General features: G+C 40.2%; 3 protein-coding genes across 6 annotated transcripts; 1 reads left to right on the forward strand and 2 right to left on the reverse strand.

Annotated features, from left to right (window-relative positions):
• Window positions 1–134: 134 nt before the first annotated feature.
• dvl2 (dishevelled segment polarity protein 2) lies at window positions 135–18,224 on the reverse strand. Of its 2 annotated transcripts, none has more exons than XM_058625371.1 (15): window positions 17,667–18,224; window positions 12,035–12,104; window positions 9,493–9,647; window positions 7,159–7,268; window positions 6,809–6,938; window positions 6,286–6,376; window positions 6,054–6,123; window positions 5,795–5,934; window positions 5,561–5,637; window positions 5,393–5,460; window positions 5,176–5,295; window positions 4,604–4,735; window positions 3,904–4,080; window positions 2,806–3,030; window positions 135–1,825 (listed from the first exon to the last, which is right to left on the reverse strand). In XM_058625371.1, the coding sequence occupies exons 1-15, from the start codon at window positions 17,825–17,827 to the stop codon at window positions 1,269–1,271; spliced, it is 2,283 nt and encodes a 760-aa protein (XP_058481354.1). In that variant the 5' UTR covers window positions 17,828–18,224; the 3' UTR covers window positions 135–1,268. The 2 variants fall into 2 exon arrangements, with proteins under 2 accessions (XP_058481354.1, XP_058481353.1); XM_058625370.1 differs by having other exon boundaries at window positions 5,176–5,298; window positions 5,390–5,460.
• A 1,141-nt stretch (window positions 18,225–19,365) lies between these two features.
• si:ch73-335l21.2 (RING finger domain-containing protein) lies at window positions 19,366–24,940 on the reverse strand. 3 transcript variants are annotated; one of them, XM_058626166.1, is made up of 3 exons: window positions 24,818–24,940; window positions 23,294–23,380; window positions 19,366–21,335 (listed from the first exon to the last, which is right to left on the reverse strand). In XM_058626166.1, exon 3 carries the CDS (start codon window positions 21,277–21,279, stop codon window positions 20,641–20,643), a length of 639 nt encoding a protein of 212 aa, XP_058482149.1. In that variant the 5' UTR covers window positions 21,280–21,335; window positions 23,294–23,380; window positions 24,818–24,940; the 3' UTR covers window positions 19,366–20,640. The 3 variants fall into 3 exon arrangements, with proteins under 3 accessions (XP_058482149.1, XP_058482150.1, XP_058482151.1); XM_058626167.1 differs by having other exon boundaries at window positions 23,047–23,380; XM_058626168.1 differs by lacking the exon at window positions 23,294–23,380 and having other exon boundaries at window positions 24,818–24,936.
• si:ch73-335l21.4 (E3 ubiquitin-protein ligase-like) lies at window positions 24,691–26,273 on the forward strand. The gene is made up of 2 exons (XM_058626169.1): window positions 24,691–25,238; window positions 25,943–26,273. The coding sequence occupies exons 1-2, from the start codon at window positions 24,785–24,787 to the stop codon at window positions 26,002–26,004; spliced, it is 516 nt and encodes a 171-aa protein (XP_058482152.1). The 5' UTR covers window positions 24,691–24,784; the 3' UTR covers window positions 26,005–26,273.
• The last annotated feature ends 461 nt before the right edge of the window (window positions 26,274–26,734 follow it).

A 26,734-nucleotide genomic window follows, 5' to 3' on the forward strand; every position in this document is an offset into this window, starting at 1 on the left:
TAATGCGATCGTCTTACTGTGTAGCGTGTCATTAATGGATGTTTTGTTCCTGTAACCAGTAAAATTAGGAATTCAGCACATGAGCATGACCGTTTACAAAAGTTCACTTCCACAAACTGAAGTCACAACAGTAATGCAAGTATCAAATTTATTCTCAAATAAACAAACAAAAGGTGGTAATATGAAATCAAACAATGTGACACTGTCAAAATGTCATTTTTTTAATGTTGACTCTTCATTTAGCACCTTAATAGTTGGGTTACACATGATTGATATAGTCACTCATACAAAAATGAAATAGGTGAATAATGCGAGTCAGTAACATAAAAATGAGTATGGGGAGCTGGGGCTTATGGATCACAGTTCCTTAAGATACACGATGTATGTAATCAAAAAGTACCGCTTACAGTATCTTGTTTTAATCCACTAGTACCATTATGCCTTTAGTCCCACACCAAAAACCATAGTACTCCTCACAATACATTTATTTGAACACTAGGCCTAGACAGTGATTACTAAACACAAGTTCACCTGACATATTTGGACCTATTTTCTTTTCACATTAGAGCTCACTGTTCTGTATTATTGCATGTACATTGGAGTAGTAGATATGTACAGAAAAGTTCATTGTCAAACAATGCTGGGAGCAGGAGTTATTTTACGTACTCTGAGTGTAAAAATGTCTCTAAAAATGCAAAGAGTAAAGGCACTTGATATACTCTTGTGCCACCAACCCAATCTGGCATCATGATGCAGATTTATGTACAGGATCATATCCTTTTCAAGTACACAGTGCACTGGGCACCCTCTAGTGTTTAACTGTGGTCTGTGCGCTTTCTGGATGGGCAGCTCTGACTTGAATGGTGGACTTGGGAAGGTGTTTCCCCTCCAACAATTTACTGCATTTCTGTTTTGGCAATTTAAAAAGACAGAGTGCTAAGCAGCTCTGAGAGGCACTAAAAGACTTTAAAGTAAGTTCGCTTTTTTGAGAAAAAGCGTACTGCAGAGGTTTAAAAACAAATAGCAGAACTGGTCTTTGTGGATTTAGGAGTGTTATCTTTACCGACACATTGAACATTAATCATGTTTTTAATTTTGTCATATTTTCTTTGTCAATGTTAACCCTGTTTTCACCAAATTTGTAACAAGTGCCCCCAGTCCAATAGGTGCTTGTGAGCTCAACAAGCTACCACCAGATCCTTGTCAAAACAAGCGGGAACCGTACACTAACTTCACATGAACTGTCACTCAACAGCAAGATTGAAAAACTACATGACATCCACAAAGAATTCGCTGGGGTTGCCCATGGCCAGATGGAATGACTGGCGTGATGCAGTCAGCTCTGGTGGGACTGAACCGAGGTCACGGGTGGGTGGGGCACCGGGAGGACCCCCTGGAGTGGAGGAGGGAAGTGGAGGTAAGGCCGGGTGCATGGGTGCTGTGGGCAGCTGCTGCGTGTGAGAAAGAGTGTGAGCCATGGCCGGGTGTGGGTGCTGGGGAACCATCATCACCATCATGGGGTTGTAAGGCAGGATACCTGGGGGGTATGGGGACATGTGTGGCGGCTGGGGCATGCGGTGATGATGCGAGCGCTGGGAAGAGGCGTGGCTGTGCTCACTGGGCGCAGCAGAGCCGTGGCCGCGCCGCAGGCTGCTGCGAGTGGAGTATTCTGATTCGCTCCCGCTGCCGGAGCGCGAGTCGCCCCCACCACCTTCCCCACCAGCACCAGAGGGGGATTTCTCTCCTCCGCCCACTGTGCTGCCGGGACCTTTACTGCTGCGACGTCGCTCACCCTCGCTCCTTGTTGATCCACTGCTTCGGCTCCCTAAGGTCAGACAAAAAAAAAAGCTTTTCAAATCTATTTTACACACATTTGCTGCTGGGCATCAGTCTGATGTTGCTGTGAACCAGTCTTCCAGTTACAATCATTACAAACACATCCTATTTGACTCTCGCAATAAATAGTGGTGCATTCCAGACGTGGTCAGAAGTCAGAGCAAACTCACAAACCCAAACACTGGATTCAAAGATGGCTGCCACTCGAGTCGGTGATGCAAACACACTTTTACTGTTAATTGCACTTTTGTCTCATTTGCTTCACATTAAATTTGTTGTACACATAGTACTGTTAATTTTTTTATCTGTAGACATGTTGCTACTCTGCTTGTTTGTAGTGTACAATGGTTTATAAGTTCATACTCCAAAAGAGCATGAACAACAAAGTCCTTCGTCGCTACCTGTTCTGACTTCAGATGTAGGGAACGCACCACATAATGTCTACAAGATCCACCCTCATTTATTGTCCATTTTCTGTGTCACAACAACAGAGCTTGTGAATGCAACATTTGTAGGCAGCAGACTCAATTCTACAATATCTGAAATTCTTTAAAAGTGTTATCAAACAACTTAATATTACATTTCCATTAAAGTTACAGAGCAAGTTGTTGTTTTTAAAAAATCATCAGATGTCCTGATTTGTAGTTGATAAAAAAAATATGTATCATAGATATTCAATGATGCAACTCTTTGGCAGCTTTTATTTAGAGTCCTGTCCACATTATGCAACTATTAACAGCTACAAACAGAACCCAATTATGAAGATTGTCGAGATGTCTTTTTAAAACAGACACATTAGAGAAGATCCAAGAATGTATGGTGTGTTTTGGAAATAGACTGCAGTGATGCTAAACCCATATACAGTAGCTTGCAGTTAATGGCCTGTTGTATGCAAAACAAACGATACAATCCTTTAATGATGAACTAACTCCATGAATTGTGCACATGGTTCTCAGCAGCTGATCTCACCTTCACTGTGCTGACTCCCAGTGCTGCCCGGGGCGTAGCTGTAGCTGGAGAGCTCATGATATGGAGGCGGCTGGCTGGAGTAGGGGTGTGTGGGGTAGGGCTGATAAGGGAAGGTGTGCATCATGGGCCAGGGGGTGGCACCGGGGAGTGGCAGGGGGGCTAAAGTGTCCTGATCCGAGGCCCCACTGGAGCCGTCATTATCGTTCAGGGACAGATTGGCCATATCTGGGTGGGAGATGAAAGGAGAGTTAGGAAAATGTAGTCTACAGACAAAACAAGCTAATAGAAAAACAGACTTGTTACATATCATCTTTGTTTTTGTATAATTCATATATCTTTCTTTTACATGCATTTAACTCGATAAATAAATGTAACTGTTGCTGTATACACAAAAACACTCTCCCAGTCAGGTTTGATAGTTTTGTTTGACAGTTTTCAGATGAAGGGCTTAGCATACAAATATTACATTGTGTTCATTCACAACAACAAAAACACCCAAAGCACTGCAGCTTCAAAAGGTCCAGTACTTAACATTCTGGGAGGGTTTATTGGCAGGAACGGAGTGCGTAATGTAAGTGTAAGTGTTTAATGTAAGAGAAAAAATTGTTTGGTTTTCCAATAATGTACTTTAGACAAGGGCCTTGATTTACGGAGGCTGACTTCTGGTGCTGCCATGTGTTACAGCAGCCCACATGGACGCGTACACCCCCATATACACAATGAAGACAAAACAGCAGAGAGAGTGGACAAGTTCTTTTATCCTTTCTGGTATATGAAAGCCACTGTAGATCACTGATCTTGGGAAAGGGAGTTGTGATCAAATGAGTCAAAACAGTAAAATGCGATGGCAACTAAAACTGGAAACTAATGCTACAGCTTTTTTTTTCTTCCCACTCATTATAAAAAGTTTTTTGGAACTTAGGGATGACAGGAACTTTAAAAAAAATAAAACCTGCATAAATAACACATGGACAGATGTTTGACTCCCACAAATCCAAGACCACAAAAACAACCCGTCCGCAAAATGTTACCAAATGTTTATGTTCAGCAGATTGATCCTGAGCCAGACATAGATGTCAGCGTTTTCTAGCAACTCACAGTTCTCACAGTCGCTCAGGTCTCCAAATACGTAGTAGCACTGTTCAGAGAAGGTGATCTTGTTGACGGTGTGTCGAATAAAGCCGGCCTTTAATAGGTTGCTGGCATACTTCCTGGCTTCACGGCGGTCCTGGAATCCCTCAATGTGATGGAACAGCCATTCCACTACGTCCGAACCTGGAAGTGTAAACAGAGACAAGAAAGAGAAACTGAGTGAGAAGGACTTGCTAGATAAAACATGTTATATGGGTATGTATATATACTGTACATTGTATGATAAAAATGGGTGAAAAAACAGTTGGCTATCCAAACTTAAACATTTACTAATTAAAGGAAATATGTAGTGTGAATGCAATGAAATATGAGTGTCCTGCCCATCTGATGACCCAACATCTGCCGTATTATTCCAGTGTTTACACCAAAAATGCAAGTCAAGTCTGAAATTGCACACAACACAAAACTTCTTCATAAAATAGAAACTGGGCAAACATAGTTTATGTAATCATCCCTCGTGATTCTGTTGCAGGTGATTCCAATTTAACAGATGTTTTCAGTCAAAACTTCCCACAAGTCACACGGCTTTAATTCTGTGAACATAATGGCTGCCCTGTAAAATTCTTCCTAGCACAGAAAGTTCATGATCCTAATGTCCTCTCTTTTTTGCCTTGTTTCCACTCTTTCTTTTTTTTCTTTAGCTTACCAAGGAAGGCATTAGGGATGGTGATTTTAAGCCACATGCGGTCCCTGACCTCCAGGCCAGACTCCGGTGAGGCCATGGCCTTAGCAACTGATGCCATATCAGAGTGTAGTGACAAGTTGAAGTCATCAAAGCCTGAAAAATATAGAGGGAGAAGGAGTTTATTTTAAAAATCTGAAGAGGAAGCAGTGTAGACATGCATGGACAAATGAATGAATAACAAAGATGAAATCGGAACTGCGAAAAACAAGGAGTGCAACTTTGAAAAGGAGATCAAAGGCTATAGAAATTTATCACATCACACACACAACAGCGGCAGAGGCAAAAGCAGAAAACCAGATGTGAAAGATGATTCCTGTGCCAGTGTCGTTACAAGAGAAAGATGGATGACGAAAACTTTAACAGGAGCAAGATACTTTGTAATAATAACCATCCTTTAGGCCTAGAATACTGACAAAGACACTCGATATAGTTTGAGACAATTGTGTAGATGTGAAAGGGCTGAGAATAAAGAAGGGAGGTTGGTTACAGCACACGGAAAGTGAAGGGAGAGGAATATGGAAAGAGGGACTCACGTTCTGTCTCAGTGACAGAGGAGGAGGAGGTGATGGTGCCTGCGTAGGGAGGGTAAGCCCCGGTCATAGCCACAGAATGGCTGACCCACGCTGCAGGGTCGATAGGTCGGATCGGTTCATCTGCACCAGTAGACGAGAAATTAGGAAAATCTTACTGGCACTGACTTTACAAGGGGAAAACTTCTTTATAATGAGTGTGAGGCAGCCTGGTACTCACTGCGAGGCAGAGTGAAGTAACCCTGAGGAGACGGGTCCCAACACTTAGCCACTGTGAGGATGATGGGCCTGGAATTCACAATTAACAATAGAAATCAACATTTTGTTTACCAAAACATTTAACCAAGATCTCTGGTCTGATTATCAAAATCAGAGAGCAGCAAATTACCCAGGCTTGTGTACGATCTCCCTCAGGACCCGCACAGCGTCGTCGTTACTCATGTTTTCAAAGTTGATATCATTCACCTTGTTGTATCAAAGCAGAGGAGATTTTACTTCAGACACCATGGATGTTGTAGCCGGTGTGGTCCCATTGCAAAGGTTATTCCAGTATTTCAGCCGTGTCTAAAAAATGTCAAATTCTTGCTATAGATTTAGGGTTTAAATCATTGGCCTTGCTCACCTGCAGCAGCATGTCACCAGGCTCGATTCGTCCATCTGCAGCCACTGCTCCTCCCTTCATGATGGAGCCAATGTAGATGCCTCCATCGCCCCTTTCATTGCTTTGCCCCACAATACTGATGCCCAGGAAGTTGTACTTCTCTGTGTTGTTGAGAAATCACACCACAGACGTATGAAAATCCACACTGCAGAACTGATTTGAGAGTTTAATATCTGAGAAAGCCAGTTCAATGACAGGAAAACATCAGGGGTTTACAGACCCATATTGAGAGTGACGGTGATGATGTTCAAGGACATTGTGGAGTCAGTCACGCTGCTGAAGGAGGAAGCCTAGAGTGGATAAAATAATTTCATGATGACATCAGCTTGCAAACGAACTGAAATACAAAATTTCAGAGTGATCTATTCCAATGACTCCCAGACATAAATGACTGATTTAAGAGAAGCAAAAACCATGAGAAAATGTTAAGAACTAGAGGACGTTGTACATACCCTCTCCAGACGCGGAGGGCGCTGTTTCCGGCGTCGACGGTGCCTCTTCAGAAGCCTGGAGGCTGTGCTCTGCTCTGTTGCACTGCTGAACCTACAAGATCAAGGGTCAAGAGGAGGTGAAAGGTGAGATGTAAAACTTTTATAGGCTTGTAACCATCAAACCTTTTGTGTCCCTTTTTGTGGATTTCATGTTAAGTTTTAATTAGGGGCCGAAATAAAAGATACAAAATGGCAATGACTGTCCACGGTGGTGTTTTCTTCTTTCAGGCACAATCATCACACATCACAATTCACGATGAAAAAACACCACAGAGCAGACCAACCACTGACAGTACAGATGTTAATTGCCCTTTTTAGTGGTTAACAAATGTGGTATACCCACTAATTTTAGTATCAAAGAGGTTATACTGCAAGAAATACATTTTTTTTTTTTTTTTAAATCTTTGGGCCATTTAAAAGTTTTTTTCTCGAGAAAATACTACACGTATTGTTGACAAGCTCCTCTCTTAAATGAACCTCTCACCTGCTCATGGTGTCGTCATCCTCAGAGTCGCAGAAGCTGGTCGTTTCCAGTTCGCTGCTCATCACTGTGCTGGAGCTCTCATATCCTGCCAGGTGGCGCTCCAGACGACTCTGGCCATTCATCCGAGGCCCTGAGATACCACAGAAGAAGCCGTATGAAAATCAAGATGAATGTTCATCCCTTCTCGGATCAGTGTCTCTTTAATACTCTTATAGATCATATACATTCCTTGCTGCTCAACATTCCTTGATTAAATCACAGTCTATTCACTGTTTGGATGTTGGGAGCATGCCAAATCTTGATGGCGCTCCTTGTTTTCATCATTTCAAGGGAGATTCTGTGTTGCTCACCGTGTTGCTCCATGCCCTCTCTGTGGCGAGGTCTCTCTCTCCTAAATGAAACTACAGACTCTGTCTCAGTCTGGTCGTCCAAAGTCTCCACACTGCCTGTAGCATTGGGACTGTACAAGAGGAAGCAAGAGCACAGTAGTTGGAATTAGACCAAATGTGGACTGAACAGTTATGATTTAACAAGTTTCAAGCCTGGCTATTTTTTTACTAAACTGGTATTCACAAAAATAACCACTTGGCTATAACTTGAGAGTAATGCCACAACTACAACATTGTTAGACTCTTTTCAGTTGGTTTATTAAAGTTGTGCTAATAGCAGCTAATATGGCCCCAGCTAGGGCTGCAACAAACAAGTACTTTTATAATCGATTAATGTGGTGATTATTTTCTCAATTAATCGAGTACTTGTTTGATCTGTAAAATGTCAGAAAATGTCTAATTTTGTCCACGAACCAGAATTATTCAGTTTTAATTATTTATTTATTATATGGAGCAAGAAAACTCTGAAAACCTCCAACCGATTAATCAATTATTATAGTTGACAATTAACTTAGTAACCGATCAATAAACGAATAATTGTTGCAGCCCTAGCCCCAGCTAATATGCTACATGTAGCTAATATGGCTTTTAGGGGAGCTATTGAAATATCAGTGCACAAACTAAAGGTGGAAATTATTGTTCTGGTTAACTTTGCATGTCCATGTCAAATAAACCAATAAAAAAAATAAGCTGCTAGCTTTAAACTGATGTCAGCTCAGAGACCTCTGTTGCCAGCTTCAATCCTTTCTACCTCCCCTAGATTTTTCTTATTTTTTGTTTTGGCTTCAAACTTGCCATCTAGTCTCAAGCGATCTCAATCTGGAGCCATAAAAGTCTTTAAAGTTGTAATTTTTTTATATTGATACCATCAGTTGTTCTGTGGCTTTACAATCCGTCAAGACTGTTTTGGAGTTCAACTGTGCTGAAGTTTATACGCAACACAATCCAGTCACACTTGTCACTTAAAAGCCATTCTTGTCTGATATTATGAGATTGCATTACACTGCATCCAGAGATGGATGCAACTGAAACATTCCTCTCTTGTAAAGATCAGATGTCAAATATGAGGATAGTGTTGTTTTGATGGTGAAGAAGAGAAGGTTTGTTTTTGACTTGGTGTGATTTTATTAAAAGTGACATCAAATAGGTATTTGTGCTATGATGTCACCTTGACTCTTCACTTCACAATAATAAAAAAAAAAGAATCAGGGACTTCAATCAATTAACTTTGAATTTTCTGCAGTTGGTTCTCCTCTTTGTACTGCCAGATACTAGATTAACTAAAAAGAGGAGAGGACTAAGACGAATCCAGAAAGCAGCTGCTCACCATGTCACAGCTGGTAAAAGACATTTGAGCATGAAGCAACAAATAAATGCCCTGATAAGCCTACATGAGCAGCATACGTCTGCCACATGTGATGATTACATCCAATAGACACAGAAACAGATTTGGCTTCATCCAGCAAGACACATTGACGCAACTATTTGAAGTAATTTTTGAAGTAATTTCCAATAATTTTCAAAGGAAACAGCATTAATTGAACTAGAAACAAGGGACTACACCTGTTTAAGTCTTCACTATCTGCACACTGTACATTTATTTTACTAAAGAAGAAACTGCCAGATTTGTATTTGGATAAAGGGAGAAAATGGCAACCAGCAACTGTCCTAAAGTCAAAAGAGACAGACAGTTTGAGGCCCAACCATAAATGAATCAGCACATTGCAGCCTTAATGGGAATTTGCACTGATGTATGTGAACTCCATCTGACCTCTAATCCAAACGTAAGAGCTCCAGACAACATACTTCATGGGGAACAAAGAGCTCTGGTAAGAAGTTAATAACTATGCTTGTTTTGAACTCTTGTAAACCCAGTTGAAATCACAGTAACACATTTCATCGCTCCATACATTAATGTCATCAATACATTTATGTAAATTAGACTGTAAACCAAACATACATGTAAAAGTACATTTCAGAATCAGTCAGTTGGGGTTAAGCAAATCAAAAGGGCTGGTCATGTTAATAGCAAGGGCGGCCCCAGCTGAGATCAGGTTTAAATGAGCAGTGCTCTTGTTATTCTTGTTGTAACCTGATGATAAGAGAGTATGACATATGCAGGAAAAGACACTGTACCTACATTTTAGCTATGGGACAAACATGAGTGTTAAGTTTTGAAGTACTGGTTAAAACGTGCAGGTTTGAGCAAGGTTTTTGGCATTGTGATGTCCCTCTGCAGGTAAATACACAGCAGAACAAGTGCCAAGTGCCCTGCCAAATGAGTGCTTTGCTTACTGGAAGGAGGGCGGCCTGGAGTCCCCAATGCCCCCTGTCCTCTCTGCAGGTGGAGGTGGCAGCGGCGGTGGAGGGGGCGAAGGCTGGGTAATCGTTTCCACAGGTGGAACCACTGCCACTGGAGGCTCTGCCGTTGGAGTGTCTGAGGATACCAGCTAAAAAAGAAAAGGCACAAAAAGAAAATCAGCAAAAGGTAAAGAGAGACAGGATGAAAAGAAGAGGGGGGGGAGACGGTGTGTGGACTGTGCAGTGGGGAGAAATTGGTACGACGCAAGAAAAAGTAATTGAGAGAGGGCAGAGAGGAGAAAGGGTGAGAAACTGAGAGGAATGAAAGGAGGAGTAGGTAGAGGGTACAGGGAGGGAAAACGGGTAAGATGTCAATTACTTTGACACACAAACGCTGCACTCTTTTCATTTGGACGTCTCAAGGGCATACTGAAACGCAATCCCACACTTAACCTGTCTCTCTCCATTACACAACAAAAGAGCCCATAAATGCTCACACACACACAAGTAACAACAATTAGACTAAATATCATACGGCATCCATTACGTGAACCATAACAGCACATGCAGCAAAGGTATAAAATGTAGTTTAGACTGGCTGAGCAAAAATTTTAATAAAAAACAAAAATTCACCAAACAACACTAAATCACTGCACCTTTCATTGTATAGCTTTTGAAGTTTGGTGCATTCACAATCAAATGGAGTCAATCACTGAAATGTTCCTTCTTTGCCGAGTCACTCGCTAAATTTAATGGCTATGCAATGATGAAATACTCGTCTTCTGGGATCCCTCCATCCGCCTCTGCATGCAGATCACATGTCAGTCCCCCTGGTCTCTCAGCTTTGTTCCCCCATTCTTTTTCATGCCTTTCCTCATTCTTATGCATCGAACAGATGCTTTGGACTCAAACCTGCTTATCTGGGCCAAGTCCCCATGTTTTGTCTGTATTCAGATGTAACCTGCTGGGCGGGGCGCAACAACTGGGCCTCCAACAGGAGCAATGGAAAGTATGAAAACCGTACCTGCAACTCAAGATTTGCTGCGATGAGAGAAATGTTCCTCCCCTGTGACTCCATATGTTACATCTTCAAATAATTATTTCAATGTGGAGATTTGCTTTGTAATGTGATCAATCTTTTCCAACTCTAACATCAAGCATTTACTGACATTCATTGTTACATATTCTCAGTAAAAAAATAAAACTATACAACCTGCTGTAACTAAAGATAACCGCCATAAATCTGACTTTTACGGTGATTATAATGTCTATTTTCATAATAAGTATAAGAGTATATTAATTAAGCATGTTAAAGGGTTACTAATCTTTGTACTGCCCTATATATCAGGTTGGCAAAAGAGTTTTGTTTTTTGGGGGTAGGGGTTGAGTAGTATATTTACATTTGCCAATTTTTAAATAGGGTTTGCTTTTGAAAATTGCAACTCGACATAAATATTAACTTGTAAATGCTCTAACATGCTCCTCTGCACTCAAGAAAATGCCAGGGCTCTTCTGTGTGGTCCTGCAAATATTTCACAATAAAAGCCTTGTTGGAAAAGAAATGAACGGAACAGAAACGCCAGTACTTTACTATAAAACTTTGGTGCAGGACGTGTTGCGTTTGGAACACATGAAATAGATTACGGAACTGATGAGCTGTTCAGCAGAGAGCAATTGCTGCAGCGAGGAATCTGTCATTGTCACACTAAAATCAGCTGATCATTGTGTGGCATATGCAACAAAAAACAATATCTTTGCAATACAACGCGGGGAAAAAGTCAGAGAGGATCTACCACACATAATTCATGATTTGTTTCTTGTTTCGCTAAATTATCTTTACATGTCACAAGAGATAAAATGATATATATAAAATAGGCATTACACTCTGCAAATGAGTTTTCTTGTTATGATGAAATCATACAAACCTAAAGAGGGACTTGACATTGGATTCAATGAAAGCTGAAAAGAGTAGTTTGGCATGCTGCTGCTCAAAGTGAGTCAGACTGAGGTTTAAACTTGGAGAATATTTTCCCCGTGTTTTCTCTGGTCCCTTTCCTCCTGTTTAACCTGGACCAGGACACTTATTCTGTTTCAGGCTTTCCACTCTTTCCAAAAGATTATTCCCATGGTGATTTTACCCAATACTTTCCCAAGGATAAGCTGAAACAACACAAAGCAGTGATGTTGCAATACATTACACAATTATGTACATTTAAGCGCTGGACATTTAATTTTATTCTCGTCGATTCAAGATCATTTGTTTAAAATGGAGTGTAGAATCTTGACGTTTTCACACAAATGGTGGAAAATTGTTCAAATTAAGTCACTAATGTATAGGTCATAATAGGAAAAGCACCGTTTTCATAATTTACTCAACTCCTTGAATAAAACAGAGCCACCTTTAATGTTATCAGAAAACATCTGGGTCTTTGCGACTGTGACAAAGTCAAAATGTCTGCTGTGGAAAAAGGCCTGTTCAGTACAATGGCCACCAGTGAAATAGCTTACAATATGCAGCAGGTTTATTATTTCTTACCCATGACACCACCCTGCCGTTGAAACACGGCAGCTTGGCACTGTCATCAGAAATCTCTTCTTTCACCACCCTGAAAAACACAAGACAGAGCCAGGTTTAGAAGGCGGTATAAATTGTTCTGCCCTCACAATGTTTTGGCATGGTATGTGGTGTCTAGATGGTAGAGCGGAGAGGAGGAATGAAGGAGGAGAAACCATACCATGGCTTTAATGCGATCATAAAGAAAAATGTGAAGCTGCAGGGGAATTAAACGGTTTACATTACTGACACTTATTAGGCCATTACAACAACATGGTCAAAATAAATCATTTAAACTGCCTAAAGTTATGGAGTTGTTTCATCTTATACGAAATATAATACACAGTAAAAATGTTAGAAAGTGTTCAAAAAAATTTGATTGTTGTTGCTCAAAATGGTGATGTCCCCAAATGTCTTGTTTTGTTCACAAACCAATATTAACTTTTTATACAAAGCAAAGAAAGCAGAACATATTCAGAGTAATCCATCATCAAAATAGCTGGCGTATTTTGATCATTTAGTAATTCATTTATCAATTCATTGTTGCAGTCCTGTAGATGACAATCAAAAAATAGTGTGTAACTAAATCTACCCGCTTACGTAAAAACAACACAGAAAATGTTCATAGATTAATTATACATTGTGCAGAAAAGTTTCTCTTTGGTTTATGCTGCCATTATTTTTTATATACTAGCACAAACATGTTTAACTTCCAATCCTTGCCTTAAAATATAGTGTAGTATATCATGTGGTGATGCTACATCACAGTAAATACTCAATTCAACTTTATAATTTGGACACAAATATAATTCAAATCAAATTGAAATATTTGTCCAAACTTTGATGTTTACTTTAAAGACATATAATTCCTTTATGTTGTGTTCACAATATTTACCTTTAGTGTCCCACTACTCTGGGTTATGCACCATGTGACAAAATCTATGACGGTTAATTAACAGTCTCATAGTATTTAATTTTTGTATTAAATTGAAGAATTTAACTTGGATTAAAGATAGTTAATTCCTCACAGACAGTTTTCCTGCATCAATAGTCAGAAAACTGTACACAACTATCACTTTGTACTATTATGATTGATTAAACTTAAAATAAAAGTATCAATTCACTCATTAAGCTTCTAGCTGAATCAACAAAAACTCTCGTAGTAATTCAAGTACAATCAAATCATTGGGATTTTACTGGCATATTATATTATATTATATTATATTATATTATATTATATTATATTATATTATATTATATTATATTATATTATATTATGACTAAAAGACTACCATGTCTGGTTTTTGCAGTAAACTAATGTGCATAAAAGCAAGAGACACTATGCAATTTCTTATGTGTTGGTTGATGAGCTAAATACACATATTTGTATTGCTTTTGTACCTCATTGTAAATGACATGCAACTAAACATGCATGCAAACGTAACAACAGCGGCCTCATAAACACAGCAACTGTTGGGAGTTGAGTCTCTACAAAGCTCCTTGGAGGCGATACATTTGTCTGGCTCCCTCCTCCATCCTCCTCCATGTTTGACAGAAAGGCAAACATTCTGCTTCAGCTGGATCATTTCCCTGCAGCAGACTGCCAATACATTATTACAGTGGTTTGTCAAGATATGAGCTGGGCACACAGAGTGAGGACACTTGACTGCTTTGAATCTGTTGGAAAATGTTCCCTCTCAGGCTTCAACTGCCAGTGTGCCTCCTCTTATGTGTGTGCGACTTGGTCAAGCTCCACTGGGCTTCCGTAAGCAGCTGCTGAGAGCTGGTTTTGTGGGTGAGTGTTAGCATGCGGCCAGATTGTTGTGGGCACTGGTGGGGAGCTGCTGCAGCAAGCCTCAACTTTTGAGAGCCACGTGTATCACTTCCGAACAAGAGGCTAACAAATTGTTTTTTCTCCTTGTACACTACGAGAAAAACGACATCTTGGCAGGAGATGAACCCATGCAACATTTTTCTCCCAAGAGTGTAATTGTCTACATTCCTCTGGCCACCAAACAAACAAGTGACCACAGTTGATCATTTCACGCACACTCAGAAAAACCTCAAACAATGCACAGACAGTCGTGAATTATGCAGAGTCCTGTTAGGTTTACTTAAAAATAATTTCACCCCCACTTCCTTTTCCCCAGTCCCTAGATACCACTAAATTCCTCCCATCCACCACAGCATCTCTTCTGACAATTAATCTTACTGAAACTACTCCCCGATCCCCCTCTGCAGCACATGAACACAGCAGAATATCCAATAACTGAGTGAACACCATCCCACTCTTTCTCCTCTGCCTTCTCCCTGTGGACAAACCCAGAAACCTAGCAAATGGCCCCTGCCCTGCGCCTGGTTCCCAGCATCGGCCCAGGCTTGCTCTGCCTACATGGATCTCCCCCACTGCCACACACACAGCCTTAGTCGACAGCTGGCCTCGTACCAGGGCAAATGAAAACACTCGCTATTACACACTCCTCTATGGGGTCAGGGAGAAGGGGGGTAAACATCCCTGCTTGGATTGGACAGCTGACTCAGAGCTATGTTTGAAATTTTCTCATCTGAACTCAGCTGGAGATGTTCAAATGAGAGCGTGACATGCCAGACTGTAATTTAAACTCAAAATGGGAATCTTTCTGCCATTTCCCCCATGATAAACTTTCCATGCGCCGACACAATATGACGTGGGTGGCTTGATTGACGATAATTAGCCTTTGGAAAAAAAAACATTATGCGCTCTCTTTCAAAAAGGTCAAACAAAATAACATTAAGTCCACTTAATGTGACAACTAGCGAATTACACTGATGACTGCGGTGAGTCTCGTCAAGTTAAAACAGTTGAGACCATTAGACGCCGCAGAACTATTGCAGGTAATAGCTTCACAGAGTCATTACGTGAATACAGTTGTCAGATTATTAGGTACACCTAGTTAAAACTGTTGCAGTCTTTGCTGCGGTGAATCATACGTTCATAAAGGTTTGGGTGTTCAGTTGTTGTTGAAACTTGTTCAGATAGACGCGGATTGAACTTTATGGTTACATTGGTAATTCTGCAGTGCTACTGAATTGTATTGTTGTAACATATTTAGTCGGTCTAATCATGTGTATAAACCATAGACTGTATAGAGAAGCAACATGAAACAAAACAGGAAATGAGGATATATTGAATGGCCACTTGGGGGCAACTCTGTTGATTGCAAAATAGAGTCAGTTTGAAGAGAAGTCATTAGGAAAATAAGCCTACTTCCCCAATTAAACAGTATTATGAGGAGTTAATGGTCTCGGAATATGATGTTCAATTTGTACATCATATTCCAGCTTAGAGAAAAATTGAATATTAAGTACGACACATACAACTGGACACCAGTGTGATGAACAGCTGGTGTCATCAAATAGGAGTCTAGTTACAGGTGACGTCTGAGGAACTTCCATTAGTAAAATGTCAACATGGCACCAGCCAATTCACAAAACCAGAGCCTTCAAAACAGGAGTTCAGATTCTGACCGGTTGCCACGTAAGATATAAACATTCAAACTACTAGTTAATAATCACAAAAAAACAAAAGGAAAAAGCAACAATTATCAGGTTAAATGTTATGTGATTTTTGGGTTTTCTGGTTGGGTTCCCAAGTCTTTAAAAATGTTGCATTGGGCAGTTGGAGTTCCATGTGTAACATTTTCAAACAAATGTCTCAGGTTCATGAACAATTCATCTGTAGAATATAATGGTCATGTCATCAGAAAACACATGAATGAATGGGTGGTGAATCTTAGAGACGGTAAACTGCCAGAAATATTAAACACAAATAACCAAAGCCACAAATGATGTCATAATATTACTCCATGATCTGATCAAGCATCATTATGATACAGCTCATACTTGGGTTAGGGTTAACCCAAAATTAATAAATGTGTTTTTAAAGACCATGCTGATGCATGGTCTTTAAAAACACATTTATTAATTTTTAGTAACCCATGTCCAGTTATTTTTAAGATACCTTGAGACAGATCTTTCCAAACAACATCTCTTCAAGTCGGTTAGATGTTGTTGGTATTAATGTTCAAATGATATGCTTCAGCAGGATAGCTCCAGCTTGGCAGCTCTAAGAGACATAATGAAAAAGCATTTCATCCATTTCATCTTGGTGTTGAAGCTGATATCTGCTCCCTTTGGCACAGGCTACTACGGTGCCATCCAAAGAGGAGAAGAGGCAAACAGCCCAGCCTTAATGCCCATCCAAGACTACAATGCATTTAACAGAAAGCCTAAGGGTCTCACTGGGTGAACAAACCACAAACATGCATTCCTGTGCAGGAAAATGCACAGCAGCCACGCAGAAAAAAGAAAGATTAATTGATAGAGAGGAGGCAGCTCTTTCTGGAGGAGTGGTGTTGGGAGAAAGGGGAGAGTATGGGAGGAAGCCCGGGAATCAAAGGATGGCCAGCAGGCCAAAGTGTTAAAGAGGGGAGAGACAAAACCCTGGCTTCAGTCCTGAAAGAAGGGAAGGACAAGGATTTCACAAGATGATGGACTGAAGGAGGGAGTGAAGAATAAGGATTAGGGTAAAGAAAAGCAGCAGGGACAAGGAATGCCTCCCATTGTAATGATGATGTTTTCTGAGAAATGCCTTGGCCTACATACCCTCAGTATTTATAGAAGCACTGGGACATTCATCAGCAGGCATTATAACTTTTCTGATAAGAGATGTGTTAGTTGAACGGTAGTGATGCATCAGTATTGTCAATGTCATGACACCGCAAGAACAAATGCATTTCAATACCACTGTAGAACTGCAATGCTATCAAGCAATAGGTATTCCCAGCAAAAACAGAAACTATGAGGTAGATTAATGGTAGGAATAAAGACTATGGAATAAGAAGAAAGTAATACTGCAATATTCCAACTGCTATAAAACGCAAAAGAACAAGAGGCAGATTATTGCAGAGCCTAATCATTCTTACTAGGACTATTTTTTAAGTAGGTTTTAACATACAAGGAATTTGGTTTGGTGTTATGCTGCATAACTGTGATAAACATACATACAAAATAGATTATGAATCTCTGTAAAGGAATTTGTTACTAACAGATTATTGTATCGAATAGTGACTTAAAGGACTTAATAAACTATATTGCTATTGTTGCAACATATTTATGTGTTTGTAACAGATTTGTGGCCATTAGGTGTGTCAGTTTGTACTGAACCGATTTTGGTCTACAAATACAGTCTTCTATTATGAGAATGAGTCTACTCGTAATTGTAATCAATAAAATAAACGGGATTAAGCAGCTTTTTAAATTTAAAAAAAGGCATGAAAGACACACATAAAACACAAAAATGTGAATAAGCGACCAAAGCATATGTGATAGTGATGATAACATTCTCATGCAGTGAGTTAATGATGCAAGTGTTTACTTAGGCTAAGTTAAAGGTCTTCCTTTCATACGGTAATGGCACATTTGGAAATTGTTTTCCAACTTTTGTCAGTCCCTTTTACAAAACATGGTTTACTGGCCGTCTATGGGTTTATTTTAAACCCGTGTCGTTTAACATTCAAACCAACCACACTACTCTTCTTTGCTGCTACAGGAGAAAAAAGTCGCTGCTGCTCACCCGAAGTCCTGGTCCATAGACTTGAAGAAGAATTTGTAGTTTGGCTTGTTCAGGACCTGTTTAAAATCCAGCAAAGTGATATTTTCGGCAGCAATGGGTATCTTCACCAAATACGGCGTCTCCTCTTCGTCGATGTGATAAATTATTTTGGTTTCCGCCATCTCTGCGGTGGCTTTTTTCCGCCCCTCCAAACGGGAAAGTCACCACAAGAAACACACACCGAAGAGGCGAGGTAGCGTTAACTTTGTTAGGAGGTTAGCTAGCGGCGGAGCTAGCTGTGTGGCTAATGAGACGGCAGAGGTGAAACGATGATGGCCACTGAGATTTTTCAGTCCGAGCCAGAGGAGGACGCGCAGTTAAAGCGCTGAAAACCACGCTCAAAAGCTCGAACTCGCACTCAAAAACTCGCATTCCCTCCCGTTCACTGGTGGAGAAGTCACAAAAAAACGACGTACACGCTACATTCACACACAACACCTAACTAGCAACAACTTTTCCCCCAACAAAAACATACAGGGAGGGGGTCTAAAAACTTTTCTCCACTGGCTTAATGCGAGCCAGCGAGGCGTGTGACGTCACCACGTAACCCCCACCCCCCCTTCACTGCCCTTACGTACCATGCCGACCATGCACACACACACACACACACTTTTATTATTATAGGAAAATACTGTAATAAAGATAATGATAACAACAATAACACTAATATGTTTTATTCATTGTATTCAGGTGAAAACAAATGTAAGTTTTAGAAGTAAGTATTAAAGTCTATATGTGTCCTTGAGCAAGACACTTAACCCCATGTTTGCAGCGTGTGAATGGGTAGAAAGATGTGTGAATGGGTGAAAACTGTAGCGTGTGAATGGGGAAAAACTGTAGTGTAAAGCACTACTAGAGTCAAGACCAGAAAAACACAGACATTAATAACTCTACTCCTTCTGATGTTATTTGGTAGTGATGAATAACAAAGTTACTATTGGTGGAAATGTAGTGGAGTAAAAGTAAAGGTCGTATAACAAGAAATATTTGTATTTTGTAACAATTTTCGATAGTATTCTATATATCTATTTCTGATATATACACTGAATTTATAATAACAAAAACAGCAAAGGAGAAATCAAAAACAAGAAGGCATTACTCAAAAGCAAGTGAGAGTGAATAAAAAAATAATGATAAAATCAATGCAAAACAATGTATGCAAAAATATGGATTTAAAATATATTAATATATATTATTAAGTATTTTATTTGTATGTTTTGTATTTCATCTCCTATATTCTGTACTGTTTGTGACGTGCATAATGCTATTTCAGCAATAAACTCACTGCCTTCATTATTTTTAATATTTGATCTAATATAAAATACAGTTGCTTCAAACAGACATGTGATTAGTTGTTTTTAATTGTGATCCAACTTGTCTGTCACTGTCGGTGAACTCTTGCTTCACACCTTAAAATGAACTTTAAACACTTTTTTGATAATAGAAAAAACAGTAATACAACTTTTAATTCTACCTAATTACTGAACTTACCTATAGAGGCGTCAAATGCAAATTTATTTGAGGATATACTACATCAAAATTCAAATGCACTGTAGTACAAGGACCATCAATCAATAAAATTCTATAATGTCACGCAGCAAAACCATTAGTAGATGGACTACCCAGGCTCAGGACCAAACGCAAACAAAGAAAAAATTAATTTTCAATCTCCACATCTTTATTTGTACAGTCCTCACAATCAACAGCTGTAGTCTATATAAATATCAACAAACGTGTGCAAACAACATTAAAAAATCAATGATAAATAACACCACCTCTGAGAAAAGATGACAACATAATAAATTTAATAAATACAGCTTTGTAGGGCTTGTCCTTTGTCGGTACATTTTCAAATAAACCACTAGAGGGAACCCTTCATCAGTCTATCATTCATCAAAGCGCTACAACCATGCATTAATGAGAATAAGTGAAAATGATGAGCAACAACATTCACAATCTGAAAACAATACAATTGGTAAATCATGAAGACTGCAATTTAACATAACTGATATAAACTTTATGGAGATGAACTTTGTTTAGCACTTTTCTACACTGTTACTTTTATTGATGAGAGAATTTAATTGAATTTAAACTAAGTTATAGTTTATATGTTGTGTGTTGTTGTGCTCATTTAACATGTTAATTTTAATATCAGTGGACTTTCGTTTATCTATTACAAAGTGAATAGTGAACTACAAATTTACCTTAACGGTCCAGTGTGGAATATTATTGTCCATAGGTTACTTTCCATAAGTATGTTTGTTTAAGTATGTAACTGCTTTAAGGTAAAATTATTTTGTTTTCTTGGCCCTAGAATAAGCATCTTATTTCTGGTGTAAGTAAGGGCATTAACTTTACAGAGGCTGCAATCCAGCACCACCATGTGTCTACAGCAGCCTGAGTGTTTAAACCAGCCAGAGCAGAGTTTCACTTTTTGAAGAAGAGGGTTATTACGTAAACAAAGAAAAAGGTCTTTCTGGTATGCAAGGCCACTGTAGTCTCCTGATGAGCTTGGGAAAGGGAGGGGTGAGGGGAGGAGTCCTGTGTTTGTTAGTGTTAATCTAAACGCCAGCAAGTTTCGGGGAATACACAAATGTTTTGTATATTGGCTTTTTATCCACACGCAAATGGCATTTTAGGAGCCCTTAGCTGCTATTTTTGGAAAAGAAAATCTCAAAACAGCACCTTTGCACCTTTGCTTTATGAATTTTGGGTAGTTTTGTGTGTATAAAGAAATGTCTTGAAATCATGCAGTGTTCACGGAAAACTAGGAAGAACAAAAAAGATAAAGTTTTGCTGTGTCCTTAAGGTCTAAATCTTACACACTATACCTTTAAAAAATTATTGCAAACAAAAAAAACCTGTCGCAGTATCTGTCTTCATATCAACAACGACAGTTTATCTGCAACAAAATGGAGAGAACTCCTTTTTCCTACTATAACCTCTTGTTCAGAATGTGTGGCCCAAACACCACCCCAACCACACAGGTGATGACGAACAGCACCCAGAAGACGACAGCCAGCAGCTGCACACAGAACAGTGTCTTCTTGCTCTGCTCTATGACTTCCCCTTCACTTATCAGGCCCGGCGCTGTGCCGTATGGTGTGTCCGGGTGCATCTGCTGCACCCGCAGGCTGACGGTGGGCAGGATGATGAAGCGGGTGTCCCTGTTCTCGCCCTCCAGGGAGAGCACCACCCTCTGGGTGACTGACGACAGGCAGGCAGCCATGGAGGCAGGCAGGTGTAAGGCCAACGGGGGCAGCCTGGCCAGGATGCGGGAGTTGCAGGGTAAGGTAAGGGCATCGCCAGATTCGAGGGGGGTTAGGTGGCGACACAAGGGACAGGGGATGGCTGGTGGGCTGTGAGGGTCAGGGGGCTCAAAGCGGCAGAGCTGGATCCTTTGGAGGCACTCGGTGCAAAAAACATGGAGACACTCCAGCATCCTGGGGCATTTGTTGTACTGGTTGTACTCCTGGTAGCAGATGGGACACTCCACATCCATGGGATCTCCTGGGATGGATGCGGCAACAGCTGGGTCCCCCTGCTGGTGGGCTGGGACAACCTCGCCCATCATGGTGGGAGGGAGTGGGGTTGCCTTGGTGATGAAAGCTAATCTTTAAATGACAGACTCTGCACAGAGAAAAAAAAATGCAACATCAGCTTTGAGTTTATGTCCAGGAGGTTTCCTGATGTGAGGCTGATGATGTAGCATTTAGTTTTATGATCAGATTCCACAGCCTGTGAGTCATAACATTCATCCAGCTACGTGCTCAGACATCCACCATTTTACACCCCCTCCCCCCACCACCCCTCCCCCTCTCCCCTGTTGACCCGCACTACACAGTCAGAGCATGTCCAGGAAGTTGAGACATCAAAACAATGAAAGCAGCAGAGGAGCTGTGAGGGAAAGTAGTAAATCCCTCCAATCAAACACTTCCCATATGCTTACAGGGTTCTCGACTTTTAGATTAGTTTTACGTCAGCGATGAGTCTGATGACGCATGATTAAAAGGCCATAGACGTAAAAGAATGTAGCCTCCTGAGACGGCCCCAAAAACATGAGTCAGAGATTGTTTATTTGAGCCGGAGTTTCATGTTTTGCTCTGTAAAAACTAGTGGTGTGCAAAGACATTTCAGGGCCAGGGACTCAGGTGAAAGAAAAGGGCACCACCTCATAATTTTCTACTTTAAATAAAATGTAATGTTACAGTGGCAAATCTTGTACTTAAACTAACTCCTAACTTCTCCGGCAGCTCTTTGGGGATAAAATAGGTGACATTTCTGCATTAAAATAGCTAAAAACAACAAGACTAATGTTACACATTTTAATTTCCAACACATATCTATGTTTACATTCAGGGTAAAGGGCTTTTATTTTGGTCGCCCTTTTAATGGTAACATCTGGGGCAAAACACCATGACACACCAGAGTGAGGAAGGTATTAGGTACTAATAGGTACTAATATTTAGCCAGTAGTTTTTCTTTTCCTTATGTGCAACTACTCAGTGCCATTTGCACACACAAATGACAGGGGAACCAAACAAGACACAGAACAATTGCCATGCTGCTTTTCAACGTCATCAAACAAAGTATTTTGTTGTCGTTTTGGTTGAGAGACCCCTGGTGGCAGAAATTACATATTGAGTGTTTTAAAGGCCAAAGTTTCTACACAATTATTGGCAGAAATAACAACTTAAATAAAAATTGATACCTTTTAATTGAGAATTTATGCTACTGGCAACATAAACAATGAAATATATAATTAGAAATGTATAAGGTCAAGGTTAAGGTAACTTTATGTATACCCAAAGATAGTAGATTTGGTTCTGCATGGTAAAAAGATGTCTTTCAAAAGGGCCAAAGGGCAAAAGGCCAGGTACCTGAGACCACCTGGGGTCTTATCTGTGCACGTGCATGAGAACCGCCAATACATGATCATCTTCTTTCCCCGTTGATAGCTCACATGGGACAAGAACAAAACAACCCATGCTACCTCACGAGGGATCGTTGCTTAGCAGGATGGGATCTCCTTTGACTGCTCCCATGGAAACACATTGGCTGAAACCCTATTTCGTTCACTGGTTAACTACACGTTCATGTTAGTAGAGTTAGTTTAGAGAATATAAATACAGCAACAAAAAGCATTTTGTGTCATTAGGGGGAAAAAAATTATATATCTAATGACAAACAAGCGCCGAAAGAGAAACACTGAATGGCTGCTCTGTGTTAATAAATGGTCCCTCTGTGTGCATCAGCCACCAGTTGCAGTGAGAGCTTTCAGAGAGAAATATGACAGTGCTCCATTAATAAACACTTAGAAACAGATAAGAGTGCCACTTACCCACCACATAAACCCCTGTGATCAGAGCACACTTTGATGCCCACCCTCGACCTCACTGTTTCCTCTCTCACAACTCATACTCCTCACATGCTGGTGCAGATCTCATCCCGGCAGACAGAGGAGTCTTCCTCTCCTTTCTGTGTGCACATACACTACTCCGATTTTGATCTTAAATGGCGGTAGATTTGCAGTACGTGTCTACGCTTGGCTCACTGGTGGTTAACTCCTGTTTTTTGCTGCGTCTCACCTGATTTTTCTCGTCCCCGTCTCTCCGTCAATGTCTCCCACGAGGTTTGCTGAGCAGTAATTAAACCCTTGGTGATCTAAGCGTAACCTGGACACATGAGACGGAGGATGACAGACTGCAGTCTTTCAAACCTTGGTCTGCTCGTATCATGCTTCCTTACAGTCAGCATGTTTAAAATAGCGTAATATAGAGTAAGTATAGAGTAATATAATATTGTACAGTGACTTTTAGCATCTCAAACAGTTACTGGCAACACATACATAACTGTCCCTCAGTCTGCTTTATTTTTATGTACACTGAAACTAACTTTTTGTGTGTGTCAGCAACAGGCAGCAATTGAAAGTGAACATCGGTCAACAGTGCGAACAGGCTATAAAAACATATAAGTCAAATATCCAACATCATATGACCTGGCCTGTCTTCAACTTCCTCTCTGCTTTACGTCATCTACATTTGAACATATTTCCACTGAAAAACCTGGTTTTTCTTCTCCTCTGGTTGAGAGGTAGTGAGACTTTTTAGGTCTGGTAACATTTCTGACTCATAGCTGCAGCTCATTGTTGGCAGCAAGTCTTGAAAAAAGTACCTAAAATGGATACTTGAGTAAAAGTACTGTGGTTGAGGTCACTTTTAATCAACTACTACTATAACTATTAATTAAGGGGTCGCCACAGCAGACAGTAAAAGTAAATAAGTCATAGGAGCAGAACAAAAAGTTCATGTTTGTGCTGACAGCACAAAAAAACCAACAACAGATGCCACTTTAACCCTTACACAACTCCTTATATTCTAAAACATAAATACACTTCATATGAACCCAAAAGGCTTATGTACAATTTTAGTTTGTTTTGTAAACACACAATTCAGTTTCAGTTAGTTATTTAACTCTAGTTTTTATTTTTATTGCAGTTAACGAAAAAGGTTCTTTCAATTTTAGTTTTTTTTCCGTTAACTATAATAACCTTGGTCAGCTGAAGGACGCAGCATATACAAATAATGTTCTGTTGTATCTGTTCACAAAAACCAAACAGGCAGAATGATAACATCAACAACAACCAAATAAAATCACAAAAAATGGCACACGGTAGCTTTAAGGTTTTAACTTTAGATTCACTGGGATTGTTTTAAAGACATGGCTATGTTCAGACTTTAATCGGATTTAGACAAAAGTCTGAAAAAGACACTGCCACATATGTAAACAACACTTTATAATGACCTCAACTAATAGGATTCTGATGTCATTTACATTAATTGTATTCACTCATTCCACAAGGAGATAGTTATTGATATCACCCTCATAAATGTTGTTGCTATTATCCCAACTGTGTATGTGTGTGTAGTCACGCTCCTTTTGGTTTCATTGCGTCATCCAGTGACTCATATTTGCCTCCAAACTTAACTCCTACGCGCTTCCTCTGTTCCTCTGTATATAAGTACAGTAGGCAGCTCCCTGACTCATGACTTCATCCACAACACAGCAGGAAAAACAGCATGTATTCAGAGCTGGAGTGCGGGATATGTTACCGGATCTACAACGCGGGTCGCCGGTGTCCCCGGGAGCTCCGCTGCAGACACACCTTCTGCCAGAGCTGCCTTCTGTCTCTGGTCCGGCCCCAACACCTGGGAGCCGAGGACAAGTCTATCCTCTGCCCGCTGTGCCGACAAAACACGTCCATGTCCACTCCGAACATAAGAGCTGAACTCCGAGTCGATGAACACGTCCTGGATCTGCTCCTAGAGGAGGGTTTCCTCAACCGGGACGACGAGGAGCAGGAGGAGGACCAAGTTCAGAAGGAGGGGACGGAGGAGGGAACGACTCTCCCTGAGACTCCAGCCGAGCAGAGTGACTCCTTCGCGGGCTCCAGAGGCGGCAGGTTCCGGCGAACCTGGAGGAAAGTTTGGTCGGCGGTTCGCGGGAGGAGCTTCCAACAGAACGTCGTACACGGTGAGTACACACCGTGTTGTGGTTCAGTAATCATGACGAATGTTATACAATATACTTTTACAAGCTATTATGGTGTAGTCTGAACGAGAGTTATAAAAAAAACTTCTAGAGACTTCTGGAAATTGCTACTAGCAGTGGCGAGCACAGTGATTTCAGGGAAACAAGGAGACCCCCCTCATAATTAATCATTCAACAATGTTACATATTTTGTTGCCTCATGTACTTACATTAGCCTAAACGTTTCCATAAGTCTTTAAATCAACAGAAATCCATATTTCTGTCAAAAGTAATCCACTACCTGTCTCTGCAGTAACTTTATGGGAAATAAGACAACAATTCCCATGATCCCACACTGCTTGTCAACACTGTTAAAATGTGTTTTGTGTTATTATTTTGACCGAGAGACCCGTATGTGGCCCCCCCAGTGACTGGGTTTAGGCACAATATAATGTATGTGACTATTTTACTGCCATTTTGGTTAGAGGTAGATGTCATCAAGATGCAACCTCTTATCCCTTTGTGCTGATTCTGACTTTTTTACCTCAGTGAACTAAGTATAAGGTGCTCAGTCATTCTTTGGGGGGGCTGCTTTCCCTTACCTGTAGCCATGTCCCCAGTCCTGCACTACAACAAGCCTTTAATACTTGATATATGATAGATATGGCGAGTAACTAATCAGTCTTATGTCTGCTCTTATCCTTCAGATGACTGTATGACCAATGATGACATGCGGAACCTGGCCATGATGTCCTGCTACATGTTCTGAGGTGAAGGCCTCACACACCTTGGATAATGTGAAAACCTACTGTATTTATTTTTCGCCGTTTCCACATGGACTGATGAACAGACTGTATGTAGCTGTTGAAAGAAAGGAAAGAAACTTGTGCCTATATCAGGCCTACACTAATGCACAAATGTATTTGATATACTTGATATGATATTATATTTGTACTATTTATTGTTTTTATTCATGTATTTTTCTAATAATTGTTACATATTTATGGCAAAAAATAAACAAGTTTTGTTTGAATTCTATTTGAAGTTTTCTGTTCTCTGTGGCAAGCTTTAGGGTGAAACAGCATTTATTATTATAATGAAATGTATCTAAAGAACACATTGCAACTCCCTGCTGGGCTGATGAAGGTACTGCAGGTTAGCCACAAGAGATAAAGAAAATAAAAACATAGCAAATAGATTTTAAATTTGAGTTTTGTCAATAAGCTCAGTCATCATAAAATATACATTTTGCATATTGTTACATTCACAGGGACAGATATGAACTGAGAAAAAAACATTTATTTAATCATTACTTGTGAGTTGTGAACACCTGCACAAAATGGAGAAAATTCAACTACATCTTGAGTAAACAACAAGCGTGTAGAAAGTAAATAAAGCTTAAGACAAATATATATATTTACATACCTTTTTCAAGGCAGCTTTCTAGATTTATTGTTTTTTTAGATAAAAAAAAAAAACTTGTCACATTTTACAGTGCA

This window comes from Solea solea, chromosome 3 (assembly GCF_958295425.1).
Source record: "Solea solea chromosome 3, fSolSol10.1, whole genome shotgun sequence".
Classification (NCBI taxonomy): Eukaryota; Metazoa; Chordata; class Actinopteri; order Pleuronectiformes; family Soleidae; genus Solea; species Solea solea.

What these genes read in the sequence shown, in the direction of transcription:
- dvl2 (XM_058625370.1), bottom strand. Translation starts at nt 17,827, where the DNA reads ATGGCGGAAACCAAAATAATTTATCACATCGACGAAGAGGAGACGCCG. An exon ending in GATGACGACACCATGAGCAG is followed by an intron (nt 6,377 to 6,808) that starts GTGAGAGGTTCA and finishes TTGATCTTGTAG; the next exon opens with GTTCAGCAGTGCAACAGAGC. An exon ending in GAGATCGTACACAAGCCTGG is followed by an intron (nt 5,461 to 5,560) that starts GTAATTTGCTGC and finishes TGTGAATTCCAG; the next exon opens with GCCCATCATCCTCACAGTGG.
- si:ch73-335l21.4 (XM_058626169.1), top strand. Translation starts at nt 24,785, where the DNA reads ATGTATTCAGAGCTGGAGTGCGGGATATGTTACCGGATCTACAACGCG. An exon ending in CCAACAGAACGTCGTACACG is followed by an intron (nt 25,239 to 25,942) that starts GTGAGTACACAC and finishes CTTATCCTTCAG; the next exon opens with ATGACTGTATGACCAATGAT.
- si:ch73-335l21.2 (XM_058626166.1), bottom strand. Translation starts at nt 21,279, where the DNA reads ATGATGGGCGAGGTTGTCCCAGCCCACCAGCAGGGGGACCCAGCTGTT.